Genomic DNA, 15,614 nt, shown 5'->3' on the forward strand with positions numbered 1-15,614 from the left:
TAAGCCAGAGTACTGTTTAACAGGAGAAAAGACACAGGCAGTCCTAGTCTCCCAAAAGGCAAGGACATTCCAGAATAAAACTTCATCATCCTTTCTAGGTCATAGAAAGCTTTCACATACCTTATACCATTTAACCTTGTACTACTCCAGGGATCATCATTTTATGAAGAAATACAGACTGAGAAAGGTCAAGTCAGGGGCATGGCAATTAGGTGACAAAAGTACTCTGACTCCCAATCTCTCACTTATTCCTGGATTCGGAATTACCAAAGAGGCGTACGTAGGCTTATTGACCTTAGAAAGCCTCATCTGGAGATGAGGACATGGCAAATGTGTTTGTCCAGACTCAGCCAGACACTGGAGGGGCCACATATTTGTGACAGGAATACGAGAGCCCTTTTCTGTGTTACTTCCACCAAAGCTGACTGTAAACCCTATTGACTCATGGGACAGCAGGGTAAAATCTTATATAGCACCTTCCTCCCATCCTTTCCCTTATCATGCTGGCAAAAAAATTATTGCACTTTTTTTTACTGTACAATTAGTATTATTTTTAAAAACTTTACTTCACTTTTACTTAACTTTTAACTTCAGAATAATTTTCGATTTACAGGAAAGTTGTGATGATGGTAGAGTTCCCATATATCCCCACACCCAGTTTCCTCTATTAACATCTTACATTAAGATGATATACTAGTCACAATTAGTCAACCAAAATGGATAAATTATTATTAACTAAAGCCTATATTAATTCAGATTTCCTTAGCTTTTATCTAATTTCATTTATTTGTTCCAGGATCCCATCCAAGCTATATTTAGTCATCCTGTCTCCTTAGGCTCCTCTTGCCTGTAACAATTTCTCAGACTTTCCTTGACAGTTTTGAGGAGTACTAGTCAGGTATTTTGTAGAATGTTCCTCAACAAGGATTCATCTGATGTTTCTCTCATAGTTAGACTGGGGTTAAGACTTCTGGGGAGGAATAATCACAGAGGTAAAGTTCCATTCTCATTACATCACACCAAGGGTACATACTGTCAACGTGACTTATCACTATTGATGTTGACCTGGATCACCTGCCCGAGGTGCTGCTTGTCAGGTTTCTTCACTGTAGAGTTTACTCTTCTTTTTTTCCTCCATACTATGTTCTTAGGAAGGAAGTCACTTAGGAAGGAAGCTCACACGGAGTGGAGACTTCTGTTCTACCTCCTTTAGAGCAGAATATCGAAATAAATTATCTGGAATTCTTCAGTGATATCTGGCTATTCTACTCATTTATTTATTCGGTCATTTATTTATATCAGTATAGATTCACGGATATTTATTTTATTCTTTGGGTATAAATACTATTTATTTTGTTGCTTAAATTGTTCTAGCTCTGGCCACTGGCAACTCTTTCCATTGGCTGACTGCGCTTTTTTTGGGGGGGGTGGAGGAGTAGTACCAATTTTATTTCTTTCACAAATATTACTGTAGAATAATATAAATAAAACATCACTCCTATACATCTTAACGCTTCACTTATTTTCATTTTTATATTTGCTTGCATGTCTTTATGAGTTTTGAATGGTTTTAAAATTTAAATATCATAAGATTTCTTATACTATATGTATATATAGTATATATAATTATATAACATCTAATGATTGTATCATACTCTATCGCATGACCTGCCAATATTGACTGTAATTTTCTTACTTCCTAAATATCAGATTGCCGTGTTTTGTTTTGTTTTGTTTAAAGATTTTATTTATTTATTTGACAGAGAGAGAGAGACAGAGAGAGAGCACAAGTAGGCAGAGTGACAGGCAGATGGAGAGGGAGAAACAGGCTCTCTGCTGAGCAGGGAGCCGGATGTGGGGCTCGATCCCAGGACCCTAGGATCATGACCTGAACCGAAAGCAGCCACTTAATGGACTGAGCCACTCAGGCGCCCCTGCTGTTTTTTTTTTTTTTTTTAATTTGTGCTAAAATACACATGCATTAAATTTACCATCTTAACCATTTTTAAGTGTACAGTTTAGTAGTGGTAAGTACATTCATGTTCTGATGCAACCAGAAACCTTTTCTTTCTATTGCAAGACCAAAAACCTATACTCAGTAAACAATAACTCCCCATTCCCCATACTCCTAACCCTTGGTAACCACAATTATACTTTCTATCTCTATGAATTTGACTATTCTAGGTACCTCATGTAAGTGGGATCATACAGCATTTGGCTGACTGCGTTTTAACCCAAACATATGGTCTTTTTTTTTTTTAAGATTTTATTTATTTACTGAAGAGAGAGAGAGAGAGTGCGAGATCACGAGCAGGGGGGAGGGGTAGAGGGAGAAGCAGACTCCCCGCTGAGCAAGGAGCCCAACTGGGGACTCAATCCCAGCACCCTGGGAACATGACCTGAGCTTAAGGCAGACTCTTAACCGACTGAGGCGCCCTACCCAAGCATACGTTCTGAAGTCTTTTTACCTAAGAGCACAAAGCAAAGAATCAGAAGAACTGAAGTTCTCCTCCCCCACCCCTGCATCTCTACCACAGATTTCTGTGTCGCTTTGGTCAGATCTCAACTTGTCTCTTTTTCTTCACCTGAACAGTGAAGTTAATACCATCTGCTTCCCTTCACCTCTACTGTGGCTGTGAAGCCAAAACGAAGTGATAGGCAAGGACTCTTGAAAATTTAAAACAAAACAAAGGAAAGCATGCAACTACATCACTTTAAATCTCTGCTTCCCCTCCCCATTCACATCTGTAGAGCCTTACAGTTCAAGAACTCCATCAATATTTTCCGAGGGAAAGAATGAACAAATGTGTGAATGAGAGAATGCACACATGCTTCCTGAGTTGTAACAGCGGATAAGCGATGGAAGAGAGGACGCAACCCAGGTGTGCCAAGAAAACATAGTCTCTCCACCCTCGCTCATTTCAGAGCAAGTTCACAAACCTGTCAGGTGGGCTTATGATGTGCAAACCCTGGCTTGGGAGAAGCAGGGATGCATGACACAGAACATACCATCAAGAAATTTACAATCCAGCAGGGATCCAGACATATAAACAACACATTTATAGAGGATTCAGGGGTATCAGAATTGCATCCCTATTTTGTGATTTTCTGTAAATTGACCTCATGTCTCCATCCTCCCCCTCCTGACTGAATCTTTAGTTGATCCAATTCCAGGCTGGCTCAGTAAATTCCATGTTTTCTTCTCCTCCTTCCTGGGACTTCCTAGGGCTGTGTCTCAGTTCCGAGGGTCATGTGCTGAGTGGGGAGGAGAGGTGGGAGGAGGCATTGAATACCTGGGTGTCACCTATCACCATTATGTCCGCCTCCGCCTGATTCTCAGGTGTGCTTACCTGCAATGTGGTTGCCTGTCCATCTGCTTCATCGTGACACAGACAGTCAGGATCCACCTGCTGGCTGTCACTGTCCGCCTTGGAGCTCAGGGGAAATCGGGAATTCTCCAACACTGCTTTGGAGCCTAGGGAACTGTGAGTGGCTGTTTCAGACCCTCTCTGCTCTCAGCCTCTCGCATAATCATCCCTACCTTCTGCTCTCAGACCACAGGATATGAGGAACACCTGCACGGAGGTTCCTGCCCGGGTCCCAGGCAAGAATCAGGGAAGGGTTCCTCTACTCTTGCATCCTCATACTTTCCTGGGGACACTCTCATCCTACTCCCCTGTGAAGCTGACTCTGGGAAGGGCCCCTTCTCGGTGCACTCATCCTCTGCTTTCATTCGAACCTGCGGAGGTTCTTCCTCTTGGGAGACGGAGGTGGGCAGAAGGGAGCCTAGCTCGGCAAGTACTTTGATCTTTACAGCTCACACCTGGACTGTGATGTCAGTCATAAGACCCAATAGCTTTACCGTGGTGTTCTTGCTTTTTAGCTCCACCCGACTCCAGAAACCTTTTATCTAGCAGCCTGTATGCAGAAAGATCACAAGAGGGTAAGAGAAGACTTGTGGGGGGGAAAGCCGGATGTAGTGGTTGAGAATACACTAGAATGAGTGGAGAGTGTAAAGGAGCATTTTCTCCGTCTAGGAATGGAATGTGAGGAAGAAAGCAAAACAGGGAGCAGCCTGTCCTTACCAGCAGGAACCTTGTCCATGCACTGAGTCCCATCTTCTTATGCCTCTTTAGGCAGTGTAGACTCTCATGTAAAGGAGGTGACCCCTCTTCTAGTCTGTGTTGGTGACCTTCTGAGATGAAATGATGATAAGCCCGTAGGTTCGCCTAACTTGTCACAGTTTACTAAGCATATTACATCCCTTAGTGCATTCGGTCAGCACAGCCCCATGAGGAGGGCAGTTGTTTACCACCCCCACTAAACAGATGAGGAAACCAAGCTTCAGAGGTTAAGAGACGTGGCCTGAGCAAACCAGAGAATGCCAACAATCGCCAGAACGTACAGCCTTGTTTCTAAATCCTCTGTGAGGGGCGCCAGCAAAGGTGTGTCTCATCACCTTTGGAGAAGGAAGAAATGGGAAGGCAGAAAGCCCACCTCACTCCTAGGGCTTCAGAGACACTGCCATGATGTGACAATGAGAACAAAACACCCAATTCAGTGTTAGCACCGTGCCGCCCCACAGGCCCATGGAAGGGAGAGTCACAGAAACAGAGTACAAGTGTGGGTCCAACAAACATTTTCTGTCTGTTAGCATTGGATGATATTCCAAGTGCAAGGGATATAAAAAACTAATAACAAGATTTTAGAAGTTTCTTCTCTAGTAATGAGAGATCCATGAACAAGTGAAATGCAATCTTATGTGAGTCTTAGAGATTTACACAGAGTTTGATTCAGTTTAGAAGAGGGATTGGTCAGTCAGTCCTGGGAAGAGGTGGGAAGCTTCATAGCGGAAGTGCCTCTTGGGCTGAGTCTAAAACGCAGGTGGGTTCTGACACATGGATGGGGAGACAGAGTAATTGAGGGAGGGGAGGTGTCATGGGAAAGGCCCTGAGGTGTGAAATGTCGTGGAATATCTTAGGAAGTGCACTGCTGTGTGACTGAATCATTATGTGCAGCAAGGGATGAAGATGGGGTATACTGATGAACTTGGAGAGAAGCTAGTTCATAGAGGGCCTGGGAAGCCATACTCCCCAGTATTTGGTCCTCTAAACCCTGCTGGCCAATATGGTAGCTACTAGCCACATGAGAGTAGAGAGCATTTGAAATGTGGCTAGAGTGACTAAGCAATTTAATGTTTAATTTTAGTTCATTTAAACTTAAAAACGGATTCAATTCCGTGACTGGGAAACTTTTAAGTATGTTTGGAACAACGTGGGTAAGTACATGTGTTCTTTCGACTCCATTGTAAATTGTCTGAAATCTAAATATAAGTCAAGCATTTCCAAGGAAAATTTGACATCTGGAATTGAGATACATAAGTGTAAAAATATACACCAGATTTCAGAGATTGGCATGCAAAAAGAATGTAAAATATATCATTAATGATTTTTATATTGGTGACAGATCACAATAATATTTTTGATATATTGGTTCAGTAACAGTGTTCAAATTAATTTCACTTTTTTTTTTTACTTTTAAAATTTTCCAGGAGCCACATAAAAAGATTACATATGTGGCCCACACTATATTTTTAGTAGACAGTGCTGCTTAAGCATTGGGGGAACATTGGAGAATTTTATGTAGGGCAGAGACATGGTCAGATTTGCATTTAGAGGGAACATTCTGGTAAGAAAGGGGAGGATAGTGTGGAGGGATTTAAGAGTAGAGAAAGGTGCACTTAGTTAGGAAATTATTGCAGTAAAAGTTTCAGGATTGGGGTAATCAGACAGATATTATGGAAGGTCAATTTAGAGCAGGCGTCAGAATCACCTGGGGGGCTTGTTAAACCAGAGATTGTGGGTCCCACTCCCAAGGAGGCTGAACTAGGGTGGAGTCCAAGTATTTTTGTTTCTAACTAGTTTCAGCTGCTGCTGCTGGCGATCTGGAGACCTTACTCCGAGAACCTCTCCCCTACATGACTTGGCCACCGTTAGGATATATGAAGAGGGAGAGAGAAAAGCCTATGAAGACTTGCAGATTCATGTTATGGTGGTCTGGGTGGATAGGGAATAGAAGAGGAGAAGCTGACTTGGGACAAATGGGATGGGTTTTGTCTGGAATCTCTTGAATTTGAGATATCTCATGGGTAGTTGGATATATATATATAGGTCTGAAACTCAGGAAAGAGATTGAGCTATAATTAAAGATTGGAAGTCACCAGAGTTGAGTTGGCAGGTAAGGCCCTAAGCATGAGTGAGGTTGCCTAGAGAGACAGAGAGGCATGAGAAGACAAGAGACCCAAGAGTAGAGTCCTATAGTTGAAGCTATGTTTTGATCAAAATCATCAGTGTTCAACATGAGAGATGATGGACTCTGAAAAACAAACTGAGGGTTCTAGAGGGGAGGGGGGTGGGGGGATGGGTTAGCCTGGTGATGGGTATTAAAAAGGGCACGTTCTGCATGGAGCACTGGGTGTTATGTACAAACAATGAATCATGGAACACTACATCAAAAACTAATGATGTATGGTGATGAACATAACAAAAAAAATTTTTAAAAATCATCAGTGTTCAAGAAAAACAAGATAGGCAGGAATATGCACTTGTCATTTTTAACTCTATGTTCTTGTGTTCGATCACAGTGACCCAGGCTTAAGGAACAGATTCATAGGGCTTTAAAATCTAATCAGAGGTTAACTATGCTCCACCACTGACATGACAGAAGTTAAGGAAAGTCTTTTATTTATGAATTTGATCATTAATAAAATAGTCTTGGCTGACCAGCAGAACCTTCCTAAGCTTTAGCTTTGTTGTTTGTTTATCTTTTAAGACTGGGATACTGATACCTCTCTCCCAGAGTTTCGGGGGGAAGGGAATAATGCGTGTTAAGCACAGCACCCAGCTGACACACAGGAGCGTCTCAGGAAGGATAATCATCATCATTGCTGTGAGACCACCTTCCAGGTGAGGCAGCTTCGCTAACTGATCCTTCATGGTTAGAAACTCATTTCACATGGAATCTCACCCAATGCAGAGAGATCCATTTCAAGTCAACAACAGCAGTGAGCATTTCAGGATGGGAATTATTGCAATTTTAAAGTTCAGAGGGAAGGAAAACCAATTCTTTGGAGCAAATGTGTATTGTCCATTGTTACACTGTGTTTTTACAACAAATGAAATGAAATGGAAAGTAGCCTTCCTCTGTACCAGGCAGGCTGGACATATTATCCCATTTAATCTATCAACATAATATCTTTAAGTCTCCAGTGAATGGCTCCACGTGTTTCGTAGCAGGAGGAAGAGGAGCTGGGTCCCTGTGGTCCCAGCACACTGCCGAGGCAATCAAAAGCTGGGTCCCTGCAAGGTGGCTCGTTGACATTATTCTGAGCAGCGGATGGGTGGCTACAGTCTGACCTGACAGGCGGGCCACACCTGTGTAGACAAGTGCAGCCTTTCTTTTGGTCATTTAAGCCATTTTCCCCATCTCCCTCTCCTGTTCTCATTTTCTTTGGGAGCCACAGCACTTCCTTTGATTTGCCTGCTGTGTTTCCTCACACAAAACCCTTCGTCTGAGAGAGAAAGTCGTCCTCATATTACCTTTAATCTGAATATCAATTTCAGCATCTTAAACCAGAGAGCCTTATCTAGTCCAGCTGCTTTGATTGAGATATGGTCTGGAAAGAAGTAAAATAGAGTTTGTGGGGCTTGCCTGACATCTCTCTGAGCCCTCTTGTACTTTTCCTTCCAGAGAATTCTCACCTCTCCCAGGTCCTGGTGTGCTGATGAAATAGACATTCTGTTTTGTTTCTGTTGGGCACAGAGTGAAGTCCAAATGCATTTCCTAATGGTTTGTTTTCCAGCTGGGCTGAACAGAATCAAAGCCACAAACCACCAGTGAGGGCCCAAGATGTCTAAATGGATGGGGAAGCCATTTAAAATGCTAGAAAAAATAAAAATAAAATCAGAGGCTGATGGGATTCTCTGTAGTTATTTTACTGAGTAGGAGGAGATTGTTTTTTATACACATATAAAGTATATCATTAGCCAATTATATTACAGTGAGGTATTTACCAATCAGCAATGCTTCTGTTTTTTTTTTAAATAAAGCATATCTGTACATCCCCTCGTCTAACCAACCCCTTCCTCCTTCCCTCCCTCCTAACCCCTGCCACCAAGAACTTCCACTAAGTGATCAGCAAACTCATCTATATCTTCAAACACATCTTCGAGTATTTCCAACACCCACTTGCCTTAGTTGAAACCCAAGGTGACTGTGTGCCCCCTTCCTCTCTCATAGCTCAGGATCCAATGGAAGGATAATGGTCCTCCTTGTTTACCGTTGCTACTTCCAGACGATTATTCCCCTGCCCTCTTATGAAAACAAATTAAACCCAAAACACACAACAGCACAACAAACCCAGCTCCTTCGAAGCTCATGCTATCCTACATTACTCCCTACTCCCCTGCTTTAGTTGTCATTTGCCCTCCTTCACTGAAGACTTTAGGACCTGAGTCACCGTCATTGTCTCCTGTGATCAATGCCATCAAGCGTAATAACTTGTATCTGCAGGGAGGCTGCTCAGCCAACGCCTTGCACATCAACTCAGTGAACTTCTCAACTGTACCTCAACCCACGTGCCCATGATCCTGCCCCAGACACTGTCAAATACCTACACCCCTTCCAAAACTCATGGTTTTGCAAATCCAATTTCTAGGCCTCTGACCTATGAGTCCAACCACTTACTTTTTTCTTTTGTTCATTGGCCCTCTCTTGACATCACTTGCCTCTTCATGGCTTCTATTTCATGATTTGTCAATGTCATCACTTTTCTCTCTTCATCACACCCGTCTCACAGACTGAACAGTTTCCTACCCCAGTGCCCCCAAGAAAGGCCATGGGAAACCACAATGTAGAGCAAACTGCTGTCACTCTAAATGAATAACTTACTGTGAATGGGTGCACTGTGATGCCTCAGATTCCTAATGGCTCTCTCTATATCTGGTAAGCTTGATCTCCCCTTCTCTCCCCAAATTTCCTATTCTTGTCTTTCACTTTATGGTTAAAGTAAAAGCCGTCACGTGGAAGGGCTGCTGCCAGTTCGGTACACATGCTTGTGTCAGCCTCAGTCTTTGCTTCCGCTCTTGGTCCAGTGGAGCAAGTGTCCTACTCCTCTGCAAGGCCGGTCTCTTCATGTGCAGCTGGGCTTCTCTCTCTCGAAGGCAATAGCCCTAGTATTGCACATCATTACCTGCCCCTTCTTAATTTGATCCATCCCGTCTACACACAAACATGGTGCAAAAGCTTTCATCTTAAAAACTTTACAAACTAGAGGGTGCCTGGGTGGCTCAGTCGGTTAAGCGACTGCCTTCGGCTCAGGGTCATGATCCTGGAGTCCCGGGATCGAGTCCCGCATCGGGCTCCCTGCTCAGCAGGGAGTCTGCTTCTCCCTCTGCCCTCTTCCCTCTCGTGCTCTCTGTCTCTCATTCTCTCTCTCTCAAATAAATAAATAAAATCTTAAAAAAAAAAAACAAAACACCTTTACAAACTAGCAAAACTACTCTGATGATCCCACATCCCTGTAGAACTCCACCCTATTCTCTTGATTCCTCACGCTTCCTTCAGACACATTATCTCCACTTCTCTTCACATTTGCTCGTGCTTTACTCTTGTGCCCATTCTGATCTGGTGTCTCCCCTTACCACTCCAAAATGGCTCCTCTCAAAGTCCCTAAGGACTTCTGTCTTCATCCTGCTCTGATTGCTCCTGAGGGGTGCAGTGCAGTCCAGCCTTCCTGAACCCCAGAGTTGACTGGGATCGAAGGAGAGTTCTTCTTGGCTTTCTCTTTCCCTGGTTTTCCCTGTTAAATTTTTGCCTGCTCTGCCATTTTGCTTGTATCATGCAGATGGATACCAGTCTCCTTTTGCTTTCCACAAAGATGGCCATTATTTTCAACAATGCTCATCGTCATGGAGTTTTCCATACTTTATTCCAAATAAAGTCAGTCCCCTAAGGCAGAGCTGCAGAGCTTTTCCTCCGTAGGGTGTGCTTTTCCCACGAGGCAGAACCCCTCTACTACTGCACTGGAGCTGGGTCAGAGACCCTCTTTCCCCAGGATGACGTCCTGCTCTATGAGGGGGTACTAGGGGAAGGGGAACCCTTTGTCTTCTCAGCTTGCCCTTCCCAGCATGGAATTTCTGCCCTACAAGGAAGCTAGAGTGGAGGCAAACAGGGCCCCAGTACCACTGACTTACCATGACTGGAGCAGAGCTTCTGCCCTACCAGGGGCTAGATGAAGAAAAGGAGACTAGGTAAAGGAGACCCAGTCCTCTTGGTATGCCTATCTAGAATAGAACTTCCACAAAATGGGGCTGGGAACTGAGAAACACCAGCATCCTGCCCCTTCAGAAGTCAAACCACCGCCCCAGACTAGGGTCTAAGGGACACTGGAGCCCTGTGGCTGCACATGACCCAGGTAGAGCTTCCATGACATGGGGCTCGTGGGGAGGACGAGGGAGAACAAGGCTCAGATGCCACAGACTTGCGCTGTTCTTAATGGAAATTTTATAGATTTTCCTGAAAGAAGGTTTTCTTTTGCTGTATGCCCTTGGGACAGTTTCCAGAGACTTTAAGTGATGGCTATTCAAAATAATTTTCTCAGTTAAATTTTTATTTTGCTGGGTAGAAAGTCTTCCAAGTTTATTACTCCATTATTCCAGAAGTCCCATCTTTTAATTCATCTTTGTATACCCACCACAGTGTCCCTGGGCATGTTAGCATCGGGGCTAACAGCACAAACTCCTTTAAAAAAAAATTACTCACCTGCTTAAAAAAAAAAAAAAAAAATCTCACTTTTGCTAATGCAATTGGAAATAAGACTTTGAGATATTTCAATGTATTTCCAATTCTCTTTGAATGCAGCATTTCAGAAGTTCAGATATTTCATAAGATTCTTGAAAATACTGGTGCTGTCAAGTCCAAGTTCCTCATACAGGAATTTAATGTGGGCTGTAATCTTTTTGTGAGAATCCTAATCAACTGATGGCCTCTAGGCTGAATATCTAAAGTAATCTGGGGGGCCTGATAGCCTAACCAACTCTCTAACCTGCCTGGATTCAAGTCTCTGTTCTGCCACTTGTTAGCTATGTTACTTAGAACAGGTTGTAAAACTCATAGTAGCTCCCTGAGAGGATTGTGGTGGGATAAATGGATTAATACATGGGAAATAGTTGGCTCAGAGTTAGGCACCCGCGGAAGGACAGCTCTCCGTTCATCTTGGTAACCTCTGCGTGGTGACAGATTGCCACAAGGGGGCATCAAGAGCCAGGTGTAACGATGAAGCGCTCCAGGGATCTTTGGTTAGGTCATCCCCATGGTTATATTTGTAGGCCGACCAGAACTAGATATCTTTCCAGACAACAGAAGATAGAAGTTGGAGGCACTTCCTAAACATCACCATACTATTTTCCACCAAAGACAGGAACTCAAGACCCTTCCTAAACATCACTAGGTCATTCCCCCAACTTGAAGCTTTATTGTAGAGACACAGGAAGTATGCTGTCAGGAGAAAAAGTCTCATTTGATTTACAAGGTACTATTCCTGTGTGCAAGGTAGTGTTCTAGGAGATGGGAGGATGCAGAGGTTCCCTTCAGGAACAATCATAGATACAAAGTTGGTATTTACTTACTGAGTGTGTGCCATGCATCAAGGATCCTAACAGCATAAGGCATCATCCCATTCCTTTCATTCTGATTGAAGAGGGCCCCATAGGCTCAGCCAAGGGTTTGACCTTTGCTCAGAGGATGACAAAAAGTCAATCGATATTCTGGAGCAAGGAGGAGAGAACTTAATGAAGAAGGTACTTAGCATGATTTATTCAGAGTGGAGTGCAGGAAAGAAGAGTGAAAGAAAAAGGCAGAGATGCCCTCTGGCAAGATTGCAATAGACCAGTGCAAAGCCAAACTTGATGAAAGCAAAAGCTCTTAATAAAAGTAAATTTCAGGAGAAACCCCAATAGTTAAGAAAATAAAAATGAAGCTGAACCATGAAACAGTGACTGAAACTGGTGGAAACAGGAGTCTTCACCGACTAGACCTCTCTCTCACCTTCTTAGAACTCCCCAAATGGCGAATTGGATATAGGTTTTCAAAACCAAATGAAACGTTGGAAGAGCCTTGGGTGTATCTCTGTGGAACACAACTTGAAAACAACTGCAACTGTCCAAAAAGTAAAGTGGACGGATGAAGACACAGGAGAAAGGATGACTTGAGGATGGAGGGAGGTGGGGCAGAAAGATAACCCAGAACCTGACACCAAGCTGCCCCCCCCCCACTGTGTCCTCACTCCATCCCAGCTGCATCCTCCGCCCTCTGTCCTCCTCCTCCTTGCTTCACTTCTGCTTTCCTTCACATTCGTCCAGCGCCTTACACTAGTGTACGTCCAGGGTCTGAGCCCCACTTTGCACATTAATCTTGGTTCTCATCCTTGGTTACAATTCACATTTGCCTCTCCCTTCCCGGAGACAACCTAGCCTGAGCCAGGCTTATCAATGGGAGCCCTGGCCTGGACCCAGCAGGTCACCATTCTTGCCACCTGCTGTGGAAATTAGAAAGAAGAATGAAGGGGACCTAGCAACAGAGCATGTATGGAGGCAGAACTGATAAAGGAAGGGAAGAAAGGGAAAAGGGTCATTAATAAGCTAATATTTATGAAGTGGTCAGTGTACCAGGCACATTGCTAAGATGTTTTATACACGTTATCTTAGTAATATGCCCATGTTTGTATATAATATACATAGGTGTATCTTCATATATCATATATATTTATACTTATATAAATCCATGGGCAGTGGGTGGGAATAGGTAAGATGCCACAAAGCACACTGCTGCTGATGAAGATGCAGCCATCTTTCCTGAATAAATACTCTTTGGATGGTTGCAAGACTTTGGTTACTTTCCAGAGTTTGGAAAATGTTGATTCTGATCATTTTTGCCAGTGTTCTCGTTGCTTTTGTGGAAAGGTGGATTTTCAGAAATCTTTGCTCTGTTGTATGCAAACTGGAGCCCCGGGGCAATGCTTCCCAGGCCCCTGCATCCCACTGCTCACTCGCCCTTGGTTTGTCGTCCTCAGAACCCTGAGTCTTTCATGAACTGCTGGCTACTCCTTGCTGTATCTGATTGTTTTCAAGTAGGTGTAAGGCTTTTCATTTTCACCAATTAAATTTCATTTTCTTGATTTTTGTTGTTGTTCCAAGATGTCAAATAATTTGGGATCCTGGCATCAGTAAGTATGTTTTTGTTTGTTTCATTGGAGTCATAGACAACATTACTGGCCCAAGTCTGAGCACAGACCAGCATTCTGGGGCTCTGCCGGGTATCCCCTCCGGGGGACATTTAGTCCATTAACTAGTTTGGGAATAGGTAAGATGCACTTTTATTTCCAAACTGCATCTGTAGCATTCCAAAACCTACCAGTAAGACACCTTTTTCTAAAAAGGAAAGTTGGTGGGGCACCTGGGTGGCTCAGTCGTTAAGCGTCTGCCTTCGGCTCAGGTCATGATCCCAGGGTCCTGGGATCGAGCCCCGCATCGGGCTCCCTGCACTGCGGGAGGCCTGCTTCTCCCTCTTACACTCCCCCTGCTTGTGTTCCCTCTCTCGCTGTCTGTGTCTGTCAAATAAATAAAATCTTTTTAAAAAAAATAAAAATAGGGCACCTGGGTGGCTCAGTTGGTTAACGACTGCCTTCGGCTCAGGTCATGATCCTGGAGTCCCAGGATCGAGTCCCACATCGGGCTCCCTGCTCAGCAGGGAGTCTGCTTCTCCCTCTCCCACTCCCCTGTCTTGTGCTCTGTCTCTAAAATAAATAAATAAAATCTTTAAAAAAAAATAAAAAAATAAAAATAATAAAAAGGAAAGTTGGTTAATTTTACTTGATTTATTCACAGCGCATTTTCCCAACTCCTATTATTCACTATTTCTTTACTGTTCACACATCATTTGCTTCTAAAGAATGTTATACTTATTGAAGTACCAAGGATCCATCATTGCCCCTTTTGGAAAAGCAAGGCAACATTTGATCTCTCAAATTTCTTGCCACTTTCCATCCACTCCACACATTTCTCAAAGGACAATAGCAATTGTGTGAGAATTAATTGGCAGCCTTCACTGTCTTGTCCCTGGTGACTGCGGGGCCAGGAAGAGCACAGCCTGGGGGGAGCCAGCTTAGGGGCGGGGGCTGTTCCCCTATGGGCAGCCCAGGCAGCTAATGGATAACTCTAGGCGTGATGTGGGAAATCGTCAACACCAGAGTTCCAAACTGCACTCAGAGGGCAGTGGTGTGGTTCAGGGCTGGCTTTTTTGGTGATCCATGACAGCGCCATGTCAATAATTAGTGAACTAGGGAGAAGAATTCAGCGTTCCCCACTCCCTGGGAGAGGGGGCTGGTGGGAGCAATAGGGGCTCATAAGGCCCAACTGAGCTGACTGAAACTCAGGGCTAGAGCCTCAGACATAGTGTCCAGGGCAGGAGGCCCCTACCGTGAATTGGGCCAACAGTGTGGGCACACAGAGGTCAATGGCCCTAGTAGAGTCCCCACTGCTGACATGTTTGCTGCCTGTCCCCACACATGCCTCAATATGGAGTGGGGCACATTCCCGATTCCAGCTGTGAGAGGCTGGAGAAGGCCAGAGCCACCAAGGAATGTGACTTTTCAGAGTTTGCACGGGACAGTGGAAATAAAGGCCCAGACAGGCTAAGCAAATGGCGGTCCAACCTCTTGGCAAATTACTTATTACTGTGAGTTTCAATTTTCTCACTTATGCAATTAAGCCCTCAGCGCACTAGAGCCCCGGTAAACTGTACTTGGGAATTTTCATTATGCAGGTAGGTTTCTTTCTCGGAGCAGTTCCCCATCCCTACTGCCAGATGGCGCCTGGGAGCAGGGCCGCCATTTCCAAAGGCTTTTCTTTCCACCCGTTGGGCGCTAGGTAGTTCGTGATCTTCCTCGCTGTCAGTGCTCAGGCTGGCATTTAAAATCCGGTGCTGCACACAGACTTTGTGCTTTTGATCCATCTGCTCCATGAAGAGCTGTGAAACTCAGAAATACCTACTTCTAGCCAGACATCCATTGCTCCAATAGGATTTGTCAGTTGATAAGCCTTTGTGATATAACCAGGCAATGGGGACACTCAGAACAAGTCAAACATTTCATTAGGAATCCGATTTTTTTTTTCTTTGCATGCTTATCTCTGTTATAAGTTAGAGAATCTGGAAAGAGTGCAGAGACTCAAAGTTCAGGCCTCGTAGGTTTGAGTCTCAGTATGCTGAGCAACTTTGAGCAAATGATTTGATCTTTCTGAATCCTACTTTCTTTACCTGTAAATAGTTGTGATAAGAGTAGCTGCGTCATAGGGTTGTCATGAGAATAAATGAGATAATATGTGTAGGACACGGCATGAAATCAGGTACAGAGCTAGTGCTAAGTATAAGCAATTATATGTCAAGAGCATGAGCTTTGAAGTCAGTTAGATAAGGATTTGACTCCTAGTTCTTTGATTCAAAAGTTGCATGGTCTTGAATAAGTTATGCAAACTCTGAGCTCCTTGAGAGTTGCCTTG

At 43.9% G+C, this 15,614-nt stretch overlaps 1 protein-coding gene across 5 annotated transcripts in view; it reads left to right on the forward strand.

Moving 5' to 3' along the window:
- MMD (monocyte to macrophage differentiation associated) overlaps positions 1 to 15,614 on the forward strand; it is a 153,466-nt gene that overhangs the window by 118,208 nt on the left and 19,644 nt on the right. The window contains exon 8 of one of the 5 annotated variants that reach the window (XM_064582753.1): positions 6,832 to 13,683. The exons of the other annotated variants lie outside the window; for them this stretch is intronic. Coding sequence (XP_064438823.1) covers positions 6,832 to 6,969 — 138 coding nt within the window. The 3' untranslated portion in view covers positions 6,970 to 13,683. Of the gene's footprint in view, positions 1 to 6,831; positions 13,684 to 15,614 lie in introns of those variants that run through there. 5 annotated transcript variants of the gene reach the window in all.

The sequence above is a fragment of the Mirounga angustirostris genome, unplaced genomic scaffold, assembly GCF_029215605.1.
Source record: "Mirounga angustirostris isolate CCGP_5_RB_7025 unplaced genomic scaffold, mMirAng1.0.hap1 SCAF_17, whole genome shotgun sequence".
Taxonomy (NCBI): Eukaryota; Metazoa; Chordata; class Mammalia; order Carnivora; family Phocidae; genus Mirounga; species Mirounga angustirostris.